General features: G+C 55.6%; 2 protein-coding genes, 1 long non-coding RNA gene and 1 pseudogene across 8 annotated transcripts in view; all 4 read right to left on the reverse strand.

Annotated features, from left to right (window-relative positions):
- RABL6 (RAB, member RAS oncogene family like 6) overlaps positions 1 to 9270 on the reverse strand; it is a 33035-nt gene extending 23765 nt beyond the window's left edge. For all 5 annotated transcript variants that reach the window (XM_032261785.1, XM_032261783.1, XM_032261784.1 and 2 more), the window contains exon 1: positions 8871 to 9270. In XM_032261785.1, coding sequence (XP_032117676.1) covers positions 8871 to 9000 — 130 coding nt within the window. In that variant the 5' untranslated portion in view covers positions 9001 to 9270. The remainder of the gene's footprint in view (positions 1 to 8870) is intronic.
- On the reverse strand, positions 43 to 1403 carry LOC116539162. Its single transcript, XR_004263934.1, has 2 exons — positions 581 to 1403; positions 43 to 543 (listed from the first exon to the last, which is right to left on the reverse strand). It is a non-coding gene; the product is annotated as an uncharacterized LOC116539162 (long non-coding RNA).
- On the reverse strand, positions 7229 to 8645 carry LOC116539084 (annotated as a pseudogene).
- Positions 9271 to 9461: 191 nt separating the features above from the next.
- On the reverse strand, positions 9462 to 19034 carry CCDC183 (coiled-coil domain containing 183). 2 transcript variants are annotated; one of them, XM_032261819.1, is made up of 14 exons: positions 18905 to 19034; positions 18068 to 18189; positions 17545 to 17622; positions 17166 to 17333; positions 16915 to 17019; positions 14256 to 14378; positions 12958 to 13083; positions 12437 to 12491; positions 11897 to 11997; positions 10844 to 11004; positions 10420 to 10588; positions 10225 to 10335; positions 10028 to 10124; positions 9462 to 9631 (listed from the first exon to the last, which is right to left on the reverse strand). In XM_032261819.1, the coding sequence occupies exons 1-14, from the start codon at positions 18972 to 18974 to the stop codon at positions 9513 to 9515; spliced, it is 1605 nt and encodes a 534-aa protein (XP_032117710.1). In that variant the 5' UTR covers positions 18975 to 19034; the 3' UTR covers positions 9462 to 9512. The 2 variants fall into 2 exon arrangements, with proteins under 2 accessions (XP_032117710.1, XP_032117709.1); XM_032261818.1 differs by lacking the exons at positions 10225 to 10335; positions 18068 to 18189; positions 18905 to 19034 and having other exon boundaries at positions 17166 to 17960.
- Positions 19035 to 20995: the final 1961 nt, after the last annotated feature.

Below are 20995 nucleotides of genomic sequence, written 5' to 3' on the forward strand. Positions count from 1 at the left end.
CTACTGCACTCCAGTTCGGGCAAAAGAGCAAGACCCTACCTCAAAAAAAAAAAAAAAAAATCAAATCAATTTCAGAACCTTTTTTTTTCTCCCGCTGGTTCCTTGATCTTAGGTTTTGTTTTCTTTTTTTAGGCTTAATCTCAGAGTCTTAAATGTTGCCTGGAATAATCTGAGTAAGTGATTCACCTGGAAGACCTTCAGGATTGGTCCGAGAAACACTAAGCCCTGTACTTCAGCGCATGGTCAACCTGTGCTTTTACTAAATGGGCTGTGAACAGTCTCTCTTTTGAGCTTCTTTGAGAATTTCCAATGCAGAAAACACAGAGCTCTATGTGAGGCCCTCAGCCCTTCTTACCCTGATTCCATTTAACTCCTTCACATTCCCACAGTTTCCTGCAAGATGCGGAGTCATTTTCTTACATTTTCATACCAAGAAGAGCTTGTGATTTATCTCAGATACACGAAGGCTTAACTCCCAACCAGGCCCTCTCGCGGTGCTGCCAGCATCTCCTACTGGGCCCACTACCAGGGCCCAGCCACCTCCTGACCGTGACAGCCTGTGGGGCAGCTGGTCCACAACCTGCTGCTCTCCCAACCCGCACCTGCAAAGATTTCCCAACCTTAGTGGCTTCGGACTACTTAGTTGGAGAGGCAGGTAAAAACCAAGGTGACCCCGGAAAATGGCTGCTACCCCAAAGGAGGCAGAAGAAGAAAGTAAAGATGAGGAAATGTCAGAAGATGACAGCCGTGGAGAAGAGGCTGTGACATCTCGGGAGAATGGCAAGAAGGCTGCTGCAACTCAGCAAAGGAGGCGGCAATTTCCCCAACAAGAAAGGCTGCAGGTGCCACACCCGCCAAGAAAGCAGCTGTCACTCCAGGCAAAGCAGTCGCCACACCTGGCAAGAAGGGAGCCACACCAGGGAAGGCATTGGCAGTAGCTCCTGGTAAGGAGGGAGCACCCCAGCCAGGGGGGCAAAGAATGGCAGGAACGCCAAGGAAGACAGTGACGAGGGGGATGAATCTGAGCCAGCAGTGATGAAAGCAGCAGCGGTGCCCCTGCCCCAGAGAATGAGGACGAGGACGATGAGGATGATGCCAAGGGAGATGGTGCTGAAGCAGCAGCTATGGAGACCACGCCAGCCACAGGAAGGAAAACGTCTACAAAAGCTGTTCCTGTGAAAGCCAAAAGCATGGCTGAGAATGACGATGAAGAGGGTGGCGACGTCGATGGAGAGGATGAAGATGATGAAGAGGAGGAGGAAGAGTCTGTCAAAGAAGCACCTGGAAAATGAAGGAAACAAATGACCAAACAGCAGCTTCTGAAGCAAAGAAACAGAAAGTGAAAGGCACATAACCAACCGCGTCTTTTTTTTTTTTTTAAAAACAGGGTCTTACTCTCTCGACCAGACTGCTGGAGTGCAGTGGCACAATGTCAGCTCACCGCCACCTTTGCCGCCCAGGCTCAAGCGATTCTCCTGCCTCAGCCTCCCGAATGGCAGGGATTACAGGCGTGCACTACTGCCACCCAGATAATTTTTGTATTTTCCTTTTTTTTTTTTGAGACGGAGGTTGACCAGGATGGTCTCGATCTCTTGACCTCATGATCCACCCGCCTCGGCCTCCCACAGTGCTGGGATTACAGGCTTGAGCCACCGTGCCCGGCCTAATTTTTGTATTTTCAATAGTGATCGGGTTTCACCACGTTGGCCAGGCTGGAATGTCTTCCAAACTTTGTTGAAAACCTGAACTTTAACAAATCTGCTCCTGAGTTAAAAACTAGTATCCAGGGCCAGGTGCGGTGGCTCACACCTGTAATCCCAGCACTTTGGGAGGCTGAGACAGACGGATCATGAGGTCAGGAGTTTGAGACCAGCCTGGCCAACATGGTAAAACCCTGTCTCTAATAAAAATACAAAAATTAGCCTGGCATGCTGGCGTGCGCCTGTAGTCCCAGCTACTGGGGAGGCTGAGGAGGGAGCATTGCTTGAATCCGGGAGGCGGAGGTTGTCGTGAGCCGAGATTGCGCCACTGCACTCCAGCCTGGACAACAGAGCAAGACTCTATCTCAAAAAACAACAAGAACAACCAGTAGCCATGATATTTTTGCCAAAAATGATCTTGCTGCTGTGGCTGTCAGAACTGGTATGACTAGGAATTTGGCTCTGTGGATTTTGAATCTGCTGAAGACCTGGAAAAAGCCTTGGGACTCACTGGTTTGAAAGACTTTGGCAATGAAATTAAACCAAAAGACAGTAAGAAAGAGCAAGATGTGAGAACACTTTTGGCTACAGATCTCCCTTACAGAGTCACTCAGGGCAAATTAAAAGAACTGTTTGAAGATGATGCTGCGGAGATCAGATTAGTCAGAAAGGATGGGAAGAGGCAAGCGCTGCTTACATTGAGGTTGAGACAGAAGCTGATGCAGAGAAAACCTCTGAAGAAACACAGGGAACAGAGATGGATGGTGATCTATTTCCTGGCACTATGATGGAGAGAAAGGTCAAAATCAACACTACAGAGGTGGGAAGAGCAGCACTTGCAATGAATGAAAAACTCCGGCTCAGTGTGACGGAAGAAACGCGTCAGAAGCACTGAGAAGGCCACTTTTATCAAAGTGCCCAGAACACAACGGCCAGTCCAAAGGGTATGCATGCATTTAGAGTATGCTTCATGTGAAGATGATACAAAGCTTTAAATTCCTGTAATAAAAGGGAAATTGGGGTAGAGCCATCAGGCTGGAGTTGCAAGGATCACCTCATGCCAGAAGCCAGCCATCGAAAACTGTCAGAGGCCTGTCTGAAGACACCACTGAAGAGACACTGGTCACTCGACGGCTCTGTTGGGCAAGGATAGTCACTGACGGGGAAACTGGGCACTCCAAAGGCTGTCGCTTCGTGGATGTTGACAGTAAGGAGGATGCCAAAGCCACCAAGGAGTCCATGGAAGATGGTGAAATGAAGGGAAACAAAGGTACCTTGGACGGGCCCTACCCTAACGGTGAAGGTGCCTTTGGCGGTTGTGACAGAGGTAGAGGCGGCTCTGGAGGACGAGGTGGGGGCAGAAGCGGGGAAGGCTCTGGAGGGCGAGGTGGCTTCTGAGGAGGCAGAGGTGACCACAAGCCATAAAGAAAAAATTTGAACCAGTTCTGTCCCTCTCCCGTTTGAAAGAAAGGGTGCTGGGGTTTTTACTCTGTGACCTGATCAATGACAGAGCCTTCTGAGGACATTCCAAAACAGTCTACAGTCCTGCCGTCTCTGTGGTAATTCGTCAGGATAACATTTCATGGGTGATACGTTGTTGGTTTTCACTGGATATTCATATAAACTTTTCAAAGAGATGAGTGACAGAGCTAACCTTTATCTGTAAGTTTTGAATTTATAGTTTTATCCCATGGACAAAACCATTTTTTTCCTACAAATAAAAAAATAAGCAAATAAACAGAAAGGTTTCCTGTCCTGCATCCCCACCTGGGCAGCACCTCTGTGGCGGCCTCCTGTGCCTCGCTCTGGACTCTACCCCACCACTCCCTTCTCCAGGAAACACACTGGCCCGAGGGTCACTGCCTGGGCACTCTCTCTGCCCAGAAAGTTCCTCACCTTCCTCTTGCCACAATCCTCTAAGTAACGCTGACCCAAGGGCACCTCCGAGCCTCCAACATGACTCTATTTCTTTCCATAGCACTTAACCCTAGACCCAGTAAGAGGAAATTTACTTATCATGTTTATTGCTTAGTGTTTCTTCCCCCATGCTAGGCTAGAGGGTGGAAGCTATAAGCTTCCCAAGAACAGAGGCTTTTGTCTGTTTTTTTCCACGGATGAACACTCAGTATTGGCTAAAAGAACAAATGCAGCAGGAAAAAAACCTATAAAGAAAAACGTGGCATCAGGAATTTGAAAACTGGCTCTACTGGGGCAGGTCAAATAATGTGGTAGACACAGCTATGATTTATTTCCTACGGAAAAGCTGTTTTACCCTGAAATCAAACTTTCTTTCTTTTTTAAAGACAGGGTTTCACCATGATGGCCAGGCTGGTCTTGAACTCCTGACCTCAGGTGATCCACTCACCTCGGCCTCCCAAAGTGCTAGGATTACAGGCGTGAGCCACTGCGACCAGTCCTGAAATCAAACTTTCAAATAGTTTCTTAGTGATGAAGCATCTAACTCCTTCTTTTTTTCTTTTTATGAGACGGAGTCTCACTCTGTCACCCAGGCTGGAGCACAGTGGCACAATCTCAGCTCGATGCAAACTTCGCTTCCTGGGTTCAAGCAATTCTCCTGTCAGCCTCCCAAGTAGCTGGGATTACAGATACCTACCACCACACCTGGCTAATTTTTGTATTTTTAGTAGAGATGGGGTTTTACCAGGTTGGCCAGGCTGGTCTTGAACTCCTGACCTCAGGTAATCCACCTGCCTTGGCTTCCCAAAGTGCTGGATTCCAGGCGTGAGCCATCGCGCCCTGCCTGCTAAGTCCCATTTCTAAATTCGCACCAAGGTCTGCTTGGAGAGGATTCTGGCTGTCCGAGCTCCTGGGCGAGGCCAGTGTCAGAACTCCACAATAATTCTCACTCGGGAGCAACTCCACAGAAAAACTCTGCAGCAAACACAGCTGATATTTTGTGTCTGATCACAGCAGAAAGGAACAGACCAACTAAAGCAACAGTCTTTCTTCCAGTTATATGCAAATAATTTCAAAGTTGTGCAAACCAAAATTAAAATCCCAAGGCCTCCCAATCATCTGAAAGACTGGTTCAGGCCAAGATGGGAAGAGGGGAGTCAGGCACGCCTCATTACCTCCTCCTCCCTTTTGGAATTCAGGAAAAGCTCACCAGCATTTAACATCAACACTGACTTTAAGTTACAGGTGGCTCACACCTCTAATCCCAGCACTTTGGGAGGCTGAGGTGGGTGGATCATGAGGTCAAGAGATTGAGACCATCCTCGCCAACACAGTGAAAACCCGTCTCTGCTAAAAATACGAGAAAATTAAGTGAGCACGGTGGCGCACACCTGCAGTCCCATGTAATCAGGAGGCTGAGGCAGGAGGATCGGATTGAACCCAGGAGGCAGAGGTTGCAGTGATGAGATCACTGTCACTGCACTACAGCCTGGTGACAGCCAGATTCCATCTCAAAAAAACCCAACAATCTATTCTCTCTCTGAAGCCTCCAACCCAGAGGCTTCATCTGCATGATAAAACATTGGCTTCCACAACCTCTCACTGTAACTTCAACATTCCTTTCTTTTAATAACTCTTTCAACCAACTGCCAATCAAAAAAAAGTCAAGAGGGCTGGGTGTAGTGGCTCATGCCTGTAATCCCAGCACTTTGGGAGGCAGAGTGTCAGACTGCTTGAGCAGAGGGCTTCAAGCCCAGCTGGGCAACACGGTAAAACCCTGTCTCTACCAAAAAAATACCAAAATTGGCTGGGTGTGGTGGTGCAAAAGTTTGCTTTGAGACAGGGTCTGTCGCCCAGGCTGCAGTACAGAGGCACAATCTCAGCTCACTGCAACCTCCTTCTCCTGGGTTCAAGTGATTATCCTGCCTCCGCTTCCTGAGTAGCTGGAATTATAGGCACCCACCATCATGCTCCGCTAATTTTTGTATTTTTAGTAGACAGACAGGGTTTCACCATGTTGGCCAGGCTGGTCTTGAACTCGACTTCAGGTGATCCACCTGCCTCAGCCTCCTAAAGTGCTGAGATTACAAGCGCGAGCCACTGCGCCCAGCAGAAAAAAAAAATTTTTTTGAAACCTACCTCTGACCTGGAAGCTCCCACTTCAAGTTGTCCTGCCTTTCTGGACCAAACCAACGTATATCCTAAATGCATTTGATTAATGCCTCATGTCTGTCTAAAATGTATAAAATCAAGCTGTGCCCTGACCACCTTGGGCACATGGTCTCAGGGTCACCTGAGGGCTGTGTCATAGGCCATAGTCACTCATATTTGGCTCAAAAATAAATCTCTTCAAATATTCCAGAGTCTGACTTTTTTCATCAACTGTGGTTCAATGTCTCATTCAACTTTAGATTCTAAATCCGTGGGGGTCCTGGGACTCTGCCAGGGCCGCTAGTGACTTCTTGTAAACACACGACCCAGGCGGGCAGCCCAGGCTCCTGGAAACCAGCAGCAGTTCACGGAAACTTTCACCTCTAAAAACCCCCCCTCTGTCTTCATCATACTGCTGGTCTGTTACCCTCAGTAAAATAGTTGAGAAAGTAAATACTAGAAAGTTTCTAACACAGAAAGTCAAAAAGTTTTAAAATTGTATATTATTCAACTATAAAGAAACATTTCTAAACTGTGATTTAGGTTCAAATTCAAATGTCTCAGTCTCACCCCCTTTCATTCAGTCCTAGGTGATCATAACCTGCTCTCCAACTCCTAGAAGCTGGCTTTTCTCCTCTCAAGGACCCCACTGCCCTTTTTAGTCACACTTGGTCAGGACACGCAGGTGTGGACTCCTCAGGGAGCCTTTTCAGAAGATGCAGTTTCCAGTTCCAGGCCCGATTCCCTAGAGGCCCTAATATCACTAACATTGAGCTTAGTGTTAGATATAGTGAACCCAAGTTTCTCTTCAAAGAGTATGTATGTTCAGCTCTCTTATTTTTTAATTCTCTATCTTAAAGTTTAACTTCCTTGTAATTCCAGTAACAACCTTCTCTACCAGTTCTAATCAGTACTTCACATCTTCTCCCCAATCCCCCCACATCCTGACTCATCCCAGTCACCTGCTCCAGTCACCTTCTTTGACCTAGGTCACCCCTGGCTATCTGCTCTGACCTGCTGGTAACCGTCCTTCCCGCCAAAACACCCACCCTGCCCCTCCAGCTGGGACCCCTGCTCTCTTTAAAACAGCCCCTTGGGATTAGTCTAGCTTGTGCGGTCTAACCCTAGCCAACAGGGGAACAACACAGCAGCAGGGACGACCCCGTCAGGCATAAGTAGTCCTACCCTGCTTGTCCAACCGTGTGGCCTCCATTGCTCCACCTGTGGGCTGCACCCTTCTATAGATGCAAACTGCCTTGCTGAGAGGATTTATCTTCAAGTGCTATTTCTTTTGTGGCATCGAAATTTTACTTATAACATTTGCCAATACTGTAAGCAATAAAATTAAATAAGGGATCCAAATGCAAAGTCTAAAAATTTGTGTAAACTGAGTATTCTGACTCAACACTCTCTTCTCTGAATATCAGATAAGTATAAAATTTCGAGTATAACACATTTAAAATGAGCTTGCTTTTATTTTTATTCAAAATGCACAGCTTTATTTTCCTTACCAGAGCCACACATGAAGCACGTTACAGTCATGACTTCTTCAGTGCGCTCCAGGGCTGCTATAGGATTTCCAGGAGCTCCTGGCCAGAGGAGTCCTGAGATTTAAAATAGTAAAGCTTTCTCCACAGCCTCAAGTTCCTTTGATGTTTGGGTTACTGAACACAAACTGAATAGATAATTTGTCCTCAACATAATCCACTTCTGTTCCTCAACGTGGTTAGCCGTGCTTTCTTTTCGATGAGCACTCCAACGTGAACTTCGTCGAAATCTCTGTCTTCGTTATAAGAAAGGCCAGTACAGACCCTGCTTTGGACACCAACTTTCACACCTAGATGCTAAGGTTGATCTTTACGCTGTTTTATCTAGTTTCCTGCTGAAGCGTGAGGGCGGCCCGGGGGGTCTGAAGCTTCCTTTTGCTCAGAGGCCGGTCAGTGGCCGGGACTAAGGAAGCCGATCTCCTCACAGTCCTCCTGGACTAACTCCAGCCGCAGGCACGACCGCTGTCTCCGTGGACACAGCAGGCGCATTCATGAACTTGATTTTAAACCTGCATAAGAGTCTTTCTGATCATTAGTTATTAAAATCCTACATTACTATGGAAATATCGTGGAGACTATAAGGCTCCCCTTAAAGTGGGGAAACTGAAGAGGCGTAGGATCCTGAAATCTCACAGAAATACAGGGAAATGGCTAAAAGAAGCAATGTCAACGCAGGGAACCACAGAAGAGCGTTTAAAGACTACCAGGGAAGAGCCCGCAAAATGGAAAAACTCAAAAGAGGTCAAGAGGACAATTTACATAATTTATAACAAAGGAAGGGAACGTCCCAGGCGCTCAGGAGTCTGTAAATGACTCCTCCTTCCCAGGGGGAATGCGATGTCCCCACAATCGCAAGTGGGCCCGTGCCTTCTGGAGTTTTTCTAAATACGTCCTTTACAAATGCTTCTTTGAAAAAACAAAAAGGCGAGAACGTGTGGCGTAGCTGATATTCCGTCTTCAAACTCAATAGGAAGTCAACAAAGAAAAATCCCGGCTGAAAGCGCTAGGGCCGGCTGGGTTCCCCGCCCCACCTCTAGGTGAACGGTGCCCGGGGCTCGCCACCGTGGAGTGTCGGGGACGCGGCGCCCCGGGCCGGCGGGCTGTGCCCGGCGTTATGTAATCACCCCGAGCCGGGCAGCCGGGCCAATCCCGGCGCCGCCGACCCGCTCCACTGCACAGCGCGGCGGGAGCGACACGAGCAGGCGCGCGCGGCTGGGAAACGATTCGCGGTTCAGCGGCCGCGAGGACCCGGCCCCGGCCCGGCCCGGCCTCTCCACCCGTCCCCTGGGCCGCGCCCCCGCTCCCGGAGCGTCCGGCGGGCCCAGCGCATCCCACAACGGGCGGGCATGCGAGATCGACGCCCACCGCGCGGCACCCGGGGCAGGGCCTGGGCTGGGAGACCCGCGAGCCGCCCCCCCCCCCCCCCCCGCCCCCGCCCCCCGCCCCGCGCCCCCGCCCCCGGCCCCCGCCCCCGCCCCCGCCCCCCCCCCCCGCCCCCGCGTCCCCGTCCCCGTCCCCGCCCCCGCCCCCGCGTCCCCGTCCCCGCCACACTCACTGTTGTACTGCACCCCCTTGGCGAAGCGCCTCTGTAACGCCTGGTTCATGGACTGCAGCCCGGCGGGAATGTTCTTGTCCCGGCCCGGGGCCTGCTCCGACCCCACCAGCTTCTTCAGGGCGGAAAACATCTTCCCGCTCGGACGTCCCAGCCCGGGTGCGGCCGGCAAGCTCAGCGGCGGCGGGGAAGCGGCGCGACTCGCACCATGTCCCGGCGGCCCCGGCCTCCCTGGAGGCCGGAGCCGGCACGGCCAGAGGCCGGGGTCCCGGCGGTGGAGCGCGGCCTCGAGCGGCGGCTCGGGAACCTCAGCCGCGGCGGCTCCGCTCCGGCCCCCGCGGCCTCAGGCACGGCCGCTCTCCAGGCGTCAGCGCCGCCATCTTGGCGCCGGCTCTGCGGGACGCGGGGGGCGCGAGGCTACGGGGCGCCGCGAGGGCCACGGGCCGCGGCGCGCGCGGTCGGCGCATGCGCGGGCGGTTGTGGCGCGCAGTTCCCGGCCCGGCAGTCTGCTCCGCCGAGCTTCCCGCGCCTGCGCGCCCCGGGCTGCCCCCCGAGCTGCCCCCCGAGACCCCTGCCGCCCCAGCGCCCGCAGCGTCCTGGAAAGTGTTTATTTGTGTAACAAAGTGGGGAGCGGGCCGGGCGGGGCTACTTCTTCTTCTTCCTCGCCGCCTTGAGCTTCCCCTCGATCAGCCGCTGCGCCCGCCTCTTGATCTCGGCGCGCGACGGGACGTAGCTGTGGTCCACGTCCGCGAACTGGAAGGTGTCTGCGGGCGGAGGCGGCGGCTCGCACGCGCTTCCCGGGGCCCGGCCCGCCTCTCACGCCGCCCTCCGACCCGGGCCGGGCGCCCTGCGCCGGGGACAGCCCCTCCTCAGCTGCTGGCGCTGCCCTGCCTCGTCCTTCCCGCGGAGGCTCCGGCCCAGGCCTTCCCCGCGCTCCTCCCCGCTCCCGCCGGCCTGTCTGCCGTGGCACGCCCTCCTTTCGGAGAAACGAAGTATAAGTTATTGCAGTGGCTTCGTCCTCCTCCCAGGGCATCACTGAGTCTCCTCCATCCATCAAAGTCCCGCAGGTACAACGGACGCGCCCTGTAGCCCTGCTGTCCCTCCCGGTGTCCTGGTGGGAGGGGAGCCAGGGTCTCGCCCCAGCCACCCGAGGCTCGTACCGATCATGTCCTCCTCCCGGTCCTCGAAGCTGATCCTGGTGTTGTATTTCTCCTTCAGAGTCGAGGACTCCAGGACGTCCTTCACCTTCGTGTTGGCCTGCGGGACAGAGCCCCCTTCAACCGTGCACACACTGAACCGGGCGCTGTCAGCTTTGAGGGGGCGTGGGCTGTGCAGGTTCCTCCCAGCCCGGGGCTACCTCCTCCGTCCTGGACACCGTCTGCACTTTGTCAGCCAGGTACGTGAGCTTCCCCTCGCAGTACGCCAGCTTGCTGTACAAATCCAGGGTGTCGGAGGGCACCACTTCTCTCTGCAGGTGGGTAGGAGGGTCTCATCACCCCTGTGGCCCTGCCCAGGGACCCTGTGTACGGCAGCTCCGCCCCACTCCCGGCACCTGGGCGGAGGGCAAGGGGATGCCCATCAGCCGGGCATAGAGGTTGTCCACGCCCATCTGGATGGTCAGCAGCAGCTTCTGGCCCTTGGTCGTGTTGCTGTGCATGTGCTGCAGCCTCTCTTCTTCCTCTTTCAACATGTCTGTCATCTTCTTCTCAAGGGCCTTGAAGCTGCAGAGGGCAACAGGGACACAGCAGTGAGGGGCACAGGCCCGAAGGCCACCCAGGAGCCCGGTCCTGAGTTGGGTGCTGTGCTAAAGTCTGGGACTCAGAAGCTCAGGTGTGGGCAGGTGGAGTCCCCAGCCCCTCTGTGGGACACACAGGCTTGTTAGCAGTGGGTACACTCCCAGCTCCCAGCCTGGCTGCAGCCCAGGGGCCTTCGTGGGACCCTGGTGGGTGGCCCGCAGCCCCGGAAGCCGGGAGCACCTGATGGAGCTGGGCCTCTGGTGGAACTTGAGCACAGCCTCCTCCAGCTCCAGCTGCTTCAGCAGGCCCTTCAGCTGCAGGCGCCGCTCCTCGCAGTCCTCCAGCTGCAGCTCCAGGTTCTCCTCTGTGTTCCTCTGGGCCAGGAAGCGGCCAGCAATGTCCTGGCCAGGTCGGGGCAGGGAGAAGCAGGTGTGGGCCAGGAAGGTAGGCACAGGGGGCTTCACAGAACTGGTTTCTACTGGGCCCCTCCCAGAGGCTAGGGCACATTCTCTGCACTCATTAACAAGTGCGTCCACAGCTCATTGCAACCTCAACCTCCCAGACTCGGGCAGTCCTCCCACTTCAGTCTCCTGAGTAGCTGGGACCGCAGGTGTGCGCCACCATGCTCAGCAGGGGTGAAGCGCTTGGTGGGTGTCATTGCATACGACCCTCACGGCAGGCAGAAAGGGTAGATAACCCCATTTAGAGATAAGGAGACCATCACTGAGGGACACTGTGTCATTTTGAGTCCCTTGTCTGACAGTAGACAAGCTTGTCAGGGCAGTGGATGGGAGCTCAAGGCCTAGTTATGATAAACCCAGGGCCGAGTGCAGTGGCTCATGTCTGTAATCCCAGCACTTTGGGAGGCTGAGGCGGGTGGATCACTTGAGGTCAGGAGTTCCAGACCAGCCTGACCAGCATGGTGAAACTCCATCTCTACTAAAAATACAAAAAAATTAGCCGGGCATGTTGATGCACGCCTGTAGTCCCAGCTACCTGGGAGGCTGAGGCAGGAGAATGGCTTGAACCCAGGAGGCAGAGGTTGCAGTGAGCAGAGATACCGCCATTGCATTCCAATCTGAGCAACAAAGCAAGACTCCATCTCAAAAAAAAAAAAAAAGTATGTATGTAGAGATAGAGAGGCAGATCTACATAAACCCAGATGGGAATAAGAGAAAGGGTTTGCAAGGCCCAGGGAGCTGCCACTTTGCATGTCCATGCCAGAGCGCCAGCAGACCCCATCCCCGCTCAGCCACCCTCCTGACGTGCTCTGCGAACACCAGGGAGCATTACCCAGATGTGAGAGCATCGCACAGCGCTCTTGACCTTCTCCACCATCGCAGTCACGAGCGTCTGGTATTCCATGTCTGCCGTGGAGGTCTCCTTTCTCCTCACTGGCAGAGCAGAGGGGAGGGGCAGTCAGCATGCAGGGCTGGCTCATGGGCTCTGTGTAAGGCCACTGGACACCTCTGTACCTACTCCCCCTCAGCCTGGCCCTGTAGGGACGTCCCGGCAGCCCCAGAGCAGGGGCAGATGGGGAGCCATGTGGCATGGTGCGCTCAGCAGTGCTTCTCAAAGGTGGTGCCCATCCTCTGCAGCCACTGGGATTGGGCCCTTGGGTATGGAGCCCTGGGGTGCTGGGGCCAGGATCTCTGAGGCCACATTTGGCTGCAGGCTGTCAGCCTCTGCAGGGAGAGGCGGGACTCGTCCTTCCCTTTTCCCAGTGACCGCATGCCACACCTGGCCCCAGGGTGACCTGACCCGCTGGCCCAGTGCCAGCCTCTCCTTGGGACCCTGGCTGCAGGAGGTGCAGGTGGAGAGCTGAGCACTTACATTTCAGGATCTCCATGCTCATCAGATTCGAGGGGAAGTCCAAGTCCATCTGGCCCTGATGGGAGGTGGGGGTTGAGGAGGGGGATGAGACATCCTTTGCAGGGAGTGGGCCCGAGTGGTGGCCCTGAGCCTGTCCACCCAGCTGTCGTGGGAACCCCGGCCCTGAGCCTGTCCACCCAGCTGTCGTGGGAACCCCGGCCCTCAGCCTGCGTACACCCAGCTGTCGTGGGAACCCCGGCCCTCAGCCTGCATCCACCCAGCTGTCGTGGGAACCCCGGCCCTGAGCCTGCGTCCACTCAGCTGTCGTGGGAACCCCGGCCCTCAGCCTGCGTCCACCTAGCTGTCGTGGGAACCCCGGCCCTCAGCCTGTCCACCCAGCTGTCGTGGGAACCTCGGCCCTCAGCCTGTCCACCCAGCTGTCGTGGGAACCTCGGCCCTCAGCCTGTCCACCCAGCTGTCGTGGGAACCTCGGCCCTCAGCCTGTCCACCCCGCTGCTGTGGGGCCCGGGCCTGGGGCTCACCCGCCGGTACTTCTCACTGGTCTCCTTCGTGTGGATCTTGTCGATCAGCTTCCTCTGCTGGTTGAGCCAGTTCTCCCTGGCCCTGCGCTCCTCGATGAAGGACACCTGCTTTTGTCTCATGTTCCTCTGGGGACAGGGGGTGGGCAGGGGTCAGTGACTGTCTCAACAAGGGCCCTCATGGCACTGAAGCCAGCAGCCGGTTGGCCATCCTCACCTTACTAGACTTGGAAAATGCATCCCCGCCACCAGCCACACTGTCTTCCTAAACCACCCGTGCCCCTGCCCATGGCTGCCTCCGCTTAGGGCCCTGCTTGCCCATGCCTCTTGGAGCACGTGCCAGCCCAGATGTTCCACTGCCCTTCAGCCCCTGGCCCCCAGCTGCCTCCTAGCCAGGTCTGTGGAAAACTCACAAAAGTAGATTGAGCCTGCCTGAAAACAGAGTCATCCTCCCCAAAACCTGGCCTCTTCCAGCATGCCCTTGGGTAGCTAAAACCATCCTCTGCCCACCGCTGCTCACGCACCCAGAGCCTGCCCTCACCCTTGCCACTCCCGCTGCCAGAGCTTAATGAGGTTGCCTCTTGAGAACGTCTCGGTTCCGTTGCTCCTGGCCAACCCTTGCCCCGGCCTGCCCAGGTGATCAGTGCCTCTGCCCTGGCACCTTCCAGTGCCTGCAGTCTGATTGCACCCTTTCTGAAGCACAGACCTGGTCACATCTTCCCTCCACCTCCTCCCAGGGCTTCAGGTCAGTGCGTAGCTCCCGGCCCAGCAGACTCCGCTGCCGTGGCCACACGCTGCTCTGTGCGCCACGCCCCTCCTGGCCGGGAATTCACCTCCTCCTCCCCAGTCCCAGCACCTCCACCTTTGCAGGTCCACTCCCTGAGCCCAGCTCAAGCACTGCCTCCCTGGAAAGCCACCTGCCGCCCACCTCTCTCTGCCAGGCTGGCCCTGGGGCTGTGTGACATTTCTTCACGGACTTGGATGAGTGCCACCCACTTCAGCAGGGCCGGGCCTGCCTGTCCTGGTCCCTGCTGTATCCCCAGAGCCTGGCAGGGGCCTTGGGGGATACAGACTGGGTGAGCGGGGACCCCTGCTCTGCCCTGGCCGATTCTCTGCCTCCTCCACTTCATGGCTCCTTGGCCTGACGGGACCTGCTCTGTCCAGCGGGCGAGCAGCACAGGCTGGCAGGGCTGGCCACTGGATCCTGCCAGGGATTGTAGGCATTGTGGGCGTGGGGGTCTCCTGAGGGACCCTGGCCAGGAAGATCTGAGAGAGCCAGCCCTGGAGGGCCCCCAGCCCACCTTAACCTCATCTGTGATCATCATGGCGTCTTGGGACATGTTCTTCATATCTGACAGCTCCGAGCAGTAGGTGACCGCCAGGTTCTGCAGCTTGTCCAGCTCGGTGGGGTATCCAGCCAGCACCTGTGTTGAGTGAGGCTCTCTTGTGGCCCCTACAGAGTGGGGCCGTCACCCCCAGACTCAGACCCCTGAGGAGAGTTTCGTTTCTGCTCTGTGGCCCCAGCACCCCTGCCAGGCATAAAACGGATGAAAGGAAGTGTTTCATGGGGAGTGGACGGTGCTGGCCTGGTGGACTCCCACCACCCGGGGCCCAGCAACCCAGAGACACAGAAGGAGGCTGGGCCTAAATGATATGCCATGGAGAAAGCTGATTCTGAAACCCGGGACGTTTGGGAGCAGCTTTGCTCTGAAGTGAAGCAGAGGGGTCAGGACATGGGCTTGGGGTCAGTGAGTCGGGATTCAAGGCCAAGGCTGCTGCTGACCAGCTAGCTTGGCTGTGTGACATTAATGTTATTTAACCTCTCTGAGTGTCCCCTTCTGTAAGAGGGCGATAATGGCTCTTCAGAAGGTTGCTGTCAGGATGAATTGAGAGTATAAAATAGAAAGTATGTAGCCCAGAACCAGGTTCATCGTGTTCAGGATAGCTTTGCTGTTAGTATTTTGTTTTTCATAGCAATAAATACAGAATCTTTTTTTTTTTTTTTTTTTTTGAGACGGAGTTTCTCTTGCCCAGGCTGGAGTGCAGTGGTGCAATCTCAGTTTGCTGCTGCAACCTCTGTCTCCCGGTTAAAGCAATTCCCATGCCTCAGCCTCCTAAGTAGCTGGGATTACAGGCACACACCACCATGCCTGGCTAATTTTTGTATTTTTAGTAGAGATAGGATTTTATTACATTGGCCATGCTGGGGTCCAATTCCTGACCTCAGGTGATCCATCCACCTTGACCCCCCCAAAGTGCTGGGATTACAGGTGTGAGCCACCACACCAGGCCTAAAACTATTTTTTAAAAATATGGATGACTGTGGGAATTACTGGGGTTTTTTTGTTTTTTTTCTGAGACTGATTCTTACTCTATCACCCAGGATGGAGTGGAATGGCAAGATCTCGGCTTGCTGCAACCTCTGCCTCCTGGGTTCAAGGGATTCTCATGGCTCAGCCTCCAGAATAGCTGGGATTGCAGGCACACACCACCACGCCCAGCTAAGTTGTATTTTTATGGGGTTTCACCATGTTGGTTAGGCTGGTCTCAAACTCCCGACCTCAAGTGATCACCCACCTTGTCCTCCCAAAGTGCTGGGGTTACAGGCATGAGTCCCCATGCCCAGGCCGGGAATTACTGTTTTTTAAGTGTGTATGTTCTAAACAGAGGAAGGTGATGCCGGGGTACAGAAAGCACCAGCAGAAGGAGGGGCGTGGACGGGGTGTGGGGAGGGGTGGGCCCCGGAAGGAAAGAGGGGCAGGGTTTCCAGGTGAGCCAACAGGACCAGGGGCCAAAGCAAGAGGGACAAGCAGGAGGACGGAGCTGGGAGCCACCCCACCCCCCACCCTCCCCCTAAACTGCACTTCCATGCTGTCACCTTCCTGAAGCATGGATCTCCAGAGCGCCCCTTCGCCCAGTCTTAGGGTGAGGGTGTCTGGGAGTTTCCTCTGCCCCACTTTCCAGCTGACTCTGTGCTCCATCCACACATGGGCTCTCACACGCTCACATACATGCTCACACGTGTTCTCACAAACACGTGCTCACGCACTCGTGCTCACGCATGCTCACGTGCTCACAGATATGCGCACACGTGCTCACGTTCACACGTGCTCACATACGTGCTCTCACATACGCTCACAGACATGCTCACGTTCCCATGTGCTCTCTTAGCGCACCTAAAGCACTCTCCCTCCACACCTATAGTGCACCTGGAGCAGCTCCTGCTTTGTGGACGGCTGAGGGGTAGTGCTCAGCCTCCGTGAAGGGGGCCTGCCTCACAGTTGAACCGCTGGGCTCGTCTACAGTGAACCGGGCGGGTGGGCTGGCTGGGATGGCAGCAAGCCCTGCTTACAGGCACGGGCAACCCCCAAAAGTGCGAGGACTTCCTGAGGGTGCAGGACCTGTCTCTGACTGTCAGAGGTCCAGGCAATCAGAAGATGATGGGCAAAATACACTAAATCATTTACTATGTGCAAGAAAGTCCAAAGAATTCTGATACACCCCCACGATGTGCTTTTTTGAAATAGCCGAAAATGAAGTTTTTGGGTTTTTTTGAGATGGAGTCTCGCTCTGTCACCCAGGTTGGAGTGCAATGGCACGATCTCCGCCCACTGCAGCCTCCACCTCCCCCTCCCAGGTTCAAGCAATTCTCTGCCTCAGCCTCCTGAGCAGCTGGGACTAAGGGCACACACCACCACACCCGGCTTATTTTTGTATTTTTACTAGTGACGAGATTATACCATCTGGGCCAGGTGGACTCGTGATCCACCTGCCTCGGCCTCCCAAAGCGCTGGGATTACAAGCGTGAGCCACCGCGCCCAGCCCAAAAATGAAGTTTTAAAAAACATTTTCCTCATGCTTCAACGTCCTACATAGCCGGTGCTCAAGCAGAACCCAGGAGGCTTCCGGCCCTCCCAGCTCCCAGCCCCGGACCCGCCCCTCCCGGGCCGCTGAGCTCACTTTCTTCAGGTAATCCAGCAGGTCCAAGTACAGCAGGTGGATGTTCTGGCTGGTGGTGATCTTGTTCATTGTCTTCTCGATGTTGTTCTCCAGCTGGCGGATGATCTGGGGCGAACCGAGGGCGCGCTGAGGGCGCTTGGGGACCAGCCGCCCAGAGGGCGTCGGGCCTGGGCTTTCTTCGGAGGGGGTCGTGCTCTCCCAGGCCGCCCCTCCCGCGAGCCCTGCCCCGGGGCCCCGCCCCGTCCTCCCACCTGCAGCAGCCGCCGCTCCTCCTTGCTGGCGTCCGGCTGGCTCCGCAGGCTGGCCAGCTCCAGATGCATGCTCTCCAACTTCTCCCCGCGCCGCCGCACCAGGTGGATCAGCAGGTTGTGCGCGTTCACACGGTCGAAGACGTACTTGCGCAGCTTCTCCTGCGCCACCTGGGTCGGGAAGGGCACCAACCGCGCGTGGGTGCGCAGGGGGCCGCCACGGAGCCCGCCAGCAGTAGGCGGGTGGAGGCTCGTGGCAACCCCACAGGGACCCTGGGGCTGGGCACCTGCTCCGTCCCTCATCCGCTCGGCAACATCTAGTGGCGGGGTGCGCTGGCAGGGAGGGCAGGGTTGGGTCTCGAGGCCCCACGTGCCTGGTTACCTCCATGGTGCTGCGGCAGTGCGCCAGCCGCAAGGGCACGTTTTTCCCGCAGGCCTTGGAGATGGTCCACTGGTCATACTGCAGAGCAGTGGCGGCTGAGCTGAGGCGGGCCCTCCAGGCATTCCCCCCAGGGCCTCTTGTATCCCGTGCGAGCCCAGCAGTGAGATCCCCTGCTCCCATGAGGAGCAGAGCGCCGCGGGACCCCATCCTGGCCACCCAAGCTCGGATGCGACGGGGTTAGGGGAGGGTGGGCATGCAGAGGAGGGCCCAGGTTTCCCCTAGCTGGCTGGAGAGCCAGAGAGGCCCTGCTGCAGGATGTGGGGTCACAGATGCCAAGCCCTCTGGGGTACCTGCCCACCAGATGCTGGGGTGACTGGAGTGCTGGACACAGGTTCTAGCAGAGCCCCTCCTCACATGCCCCCTGGCTCCAGGAAGGTCGGGGTGGGGGTGGAGAAGAGGTGCCCGCCCTCTCCCTGTGTGTCCTCTGCTCCCCAGGCTGCCGAGAGGAGCGGGGTTTGTGCACCTTCTTGGCCAAAGCCCAGTCCTGGGCCCCGCGGCGGATCTTGCTGTGCAGGAGTGCCAGCGTGGCCTTGTTCTGGTTCATACTCTCTTTCAGCCCCTGGATCTGAAGGGCCCGACACTGCTCTGTGGGCAGGTGGAGGGGTCAGAGTGGCCAGGATTGGGCCAAGGGCCTGACCTGGAATCCTCCAGGGGAGGCTTGAATTAGGAGGCTCTGGGTCTGGGGGGATGCCACCTCCATGGCCGAGATCCCTCTTCCCGCCCTGTCCTGGGGGACACCACTCCACTGCCCAGCAGCGGCTGTCTGAAGGGCTCTCAGTGGACAGGTACAGGGCTCACGCCTGTAATCCCAACATTTTGGGAAGCCAAGATGGGCGGATCACCTGAGGTCAGGAGTTTGAGACCAGCCTGGCCAACAGCCTGAAACCTTGTCTTTACTAAAAATACAAAACTAGCTGGGCATGGTGGCACATGCCTGTAGTCCCAGCTACTTGGGAGGCTGAGATAGGAGAATCATTTGAACCCGGGAGGTAGAGGTTGCAGTAAGCTGAGATTACACCACTACACTCCACCTGGGTGACAGAGCGAGACTCCATCTAAAAATAATAATAAAAATACAAAAATTAGTGGGATGTGGTGGCGCACACCTGATGTCCCAGCTACTAGGGAGGCTGAGGCAGGAGAATCGCTTGAACCTGGGACATGAAGGTTGCAGCGGCGAGATTGTGCCACTGCACTCCAACCTGTGACAGAGTGAGACTCCATCTCAAAACAAACTAACCCATGAAAGTTGTGCGCCCTCAAACCCCGAGCCCCAGGCGGGCACGGCAGGCAGGCTCACCCTGGAGCCGAGTGATAGTCTTCAGCTCCTGGGTCTGCTCCTCCACTTCTGTCTCGCTGTGCCTCCTCATGGCTGCCCCCAGTGACTCTGTGTACCTCAAAGCCTCCCTGGGCTCGCCTTGCTCAGAGCTGCCACTCAGACCATCCCCAGAACCTCAGTGCATTATGAGGAGAGCCAGGGTTCTCACCGCCTGGGCAACCCCGGAATTGCAGGGCCTCCCTGCCCCACTCTGCCCCCAGCCACCTTGGGGCGGCTTCTGGACCTGTGTCCTAATTGAAACGAGTCTCCTGGCAGCTGCCCGAGACTTAGCTCTGCTGGGCGCATGTGCCGCTTTCTTTGAGGGGGAGGTTTGTGATGGGTCGGCAGCACCAGCACCCCGCACCTGCACCAGGTTCCCTCCCCAGCCCCTCCCATGCCCCCGTCTGTCCTCCACAAAGCAGCTGGGTGAGCCTCCTAAAGTTTATTCTGTTCCTGCCTTACGGGACCTCCATCTGCACCCCTACCTCTAGCCCCAAGTCCAGACTCCATGCCCCGGGTGACCCGGCTCTTGGGACACCCCAGCCTTATCTCTTCTGACTTCTGTCCCTGACCTTGGCCATGCTGCCTGGAGCCCGCCCTGCTTTGCCCCCACTTTCCTTTGGGAATTACTGGGTCTTGGGTTCATGTGTCAGAAGGGATTAGTTCCCATCTCTGCACCCCCTCTGCCCTTCCCTTAAGAGAGAAGTGCCTGGAGCACCAAGCAGCCTGGAACTCTGTGGGGTATGCATGAGATGATGGGGTACCTTTTCCCAGCCTTGCCTTAGTAGGCTCAGGTGGCCATAACAAGGTGCAGTAGCTGGGCACAGTGGCTCACACCTGTAACCCTTGCACTTTGGGAGGCTGAGGTGGGTGGATCACCAGAGGTCAGGAGTTTGAGACCAGTCTGGTCAATATGGAGAAATCCTGTTTCTACTAAAAATAGGAAAATTAGCCGGGTGTGATGGTGGGTGCCTGTAGTCCCAGCTACTTGGGAAGCAGAGGGAGAACTGCTTGAACCCAGGAGGTAGAGGTTGCAGTGAGCCAGGTGGGTAAACCCCCTTCTGGGCACCGAGGAAGGAGAGCTAAGCAGACCCCCGGAACAATTAGTGCCTGAAGAATATCCTAGTTTATAGTGTTACTACTCAGTTATCTCCTTGTATATATAACCCTTTATATATAATCATATGTTAATCTATAGTCAGAACAATGAGTGCCTGAGGAATATCTTACTACTCAGTTATATGTTAGTTTATAGTCAGAGGAATGTCTAGAGCAGACACGGTACAGAGCAAGATTTAAGGGAAAAACAGTTATACCAGGACAAGAATCTGTGGCCCAGGCGGTAGTGCCTCTGCCTGAAAGGGCATGCGCTACATAGCAGGCTGGCCCAGGCGGCAGCGTTCAGTATCATAAAGATACCCGCTGTATGACAGGCTTGGAGCAAGTCACTCCTCCTGAAAAGGAGTTGCAGTACCTTGCGTCCGGTTCTTGTGGAAGGCTGGCCTCAGGCCGGCAAGCCTGCGGGCATCAGAGGGCTTAAAACCCCTCCAGTGTAATCGAGCCTAGGTGGCTGTATACCTTGTCAGCCCTGCTGCTACGTACTGATTCAAGGCATCCTTGTATAGAATCATTGGAAGCTGCCAGCAGGTGGCTGGAGACCCTGACAGCTCTTTGCTGTGCTGATTCAAAAGCATCCTCCGATAGAATTCCTTAGAAGCAGCCTGCCCCTAGATAAGAAGTGTTGCACACTGCACCCCCTTCACTGCGCACGGCCCACCTCCTTGCCTCGGAGACCCAATGGGGGTGGACCCCTTGCTGCGCACTGCCCACTTCCTAGCCTAGGTGACCTAATGGGGGTGGACCCCTTGTTTATTGCTCACGTGATTGCCTTGACCCTATCACTGTCCTTAAGATGACCCCACTCACTACCCTGCCCGCTAACCTGTACCCAATAAATAGATGCTCCTGGATGTTTGGGGCCTCGCCTGTCTCCCCTTGTAGGTGGCGAGGCCCCTGAGCACAGCTGCACTTTGTCCTTCTGTGTCTTTATTTCTTGGATCCTGCTCCTAAGCA

This window comes from Sapajus apella, unplaced genomic scaffold (genome assembly GCF_009761245.1).
Source record: "Sapajus apella isolate SASKATOON/1434 unplaced genomic scaffold, GSC_monkey_1.0 scaffold126, whole genome shotgun sequence".
NCBI classification, from domain to species: Eukaryota; Metazoa; Chordata; class Mammalia; order Primates; family Cebidae; genus Sapajus; species Sapajus apella.

Coding starts and splice junctions, on each gene's coding strand:
- CCDC183 (XM_032261819.1), bottom strand. CDS start 18,974: ATGAGGAGGCACAGCGAGACAGAAGTGGAGGAGCAGACCCAGGAGCTG. Junction 17,334..17,544: donor ACTGCCGCAGCACCATGGAG/GTAACCAGGCAC, acceptor TTCCCGACCCAG/GTGGCGCAGGAGAAGCTGCG. Junction 11,005..11,896: donor TGCGATGCTCTCACATCTGG/GTAATGCTCCCT, acceptor CGACCTGGCCAG/GACATTGCTGGCCGCTTCCT.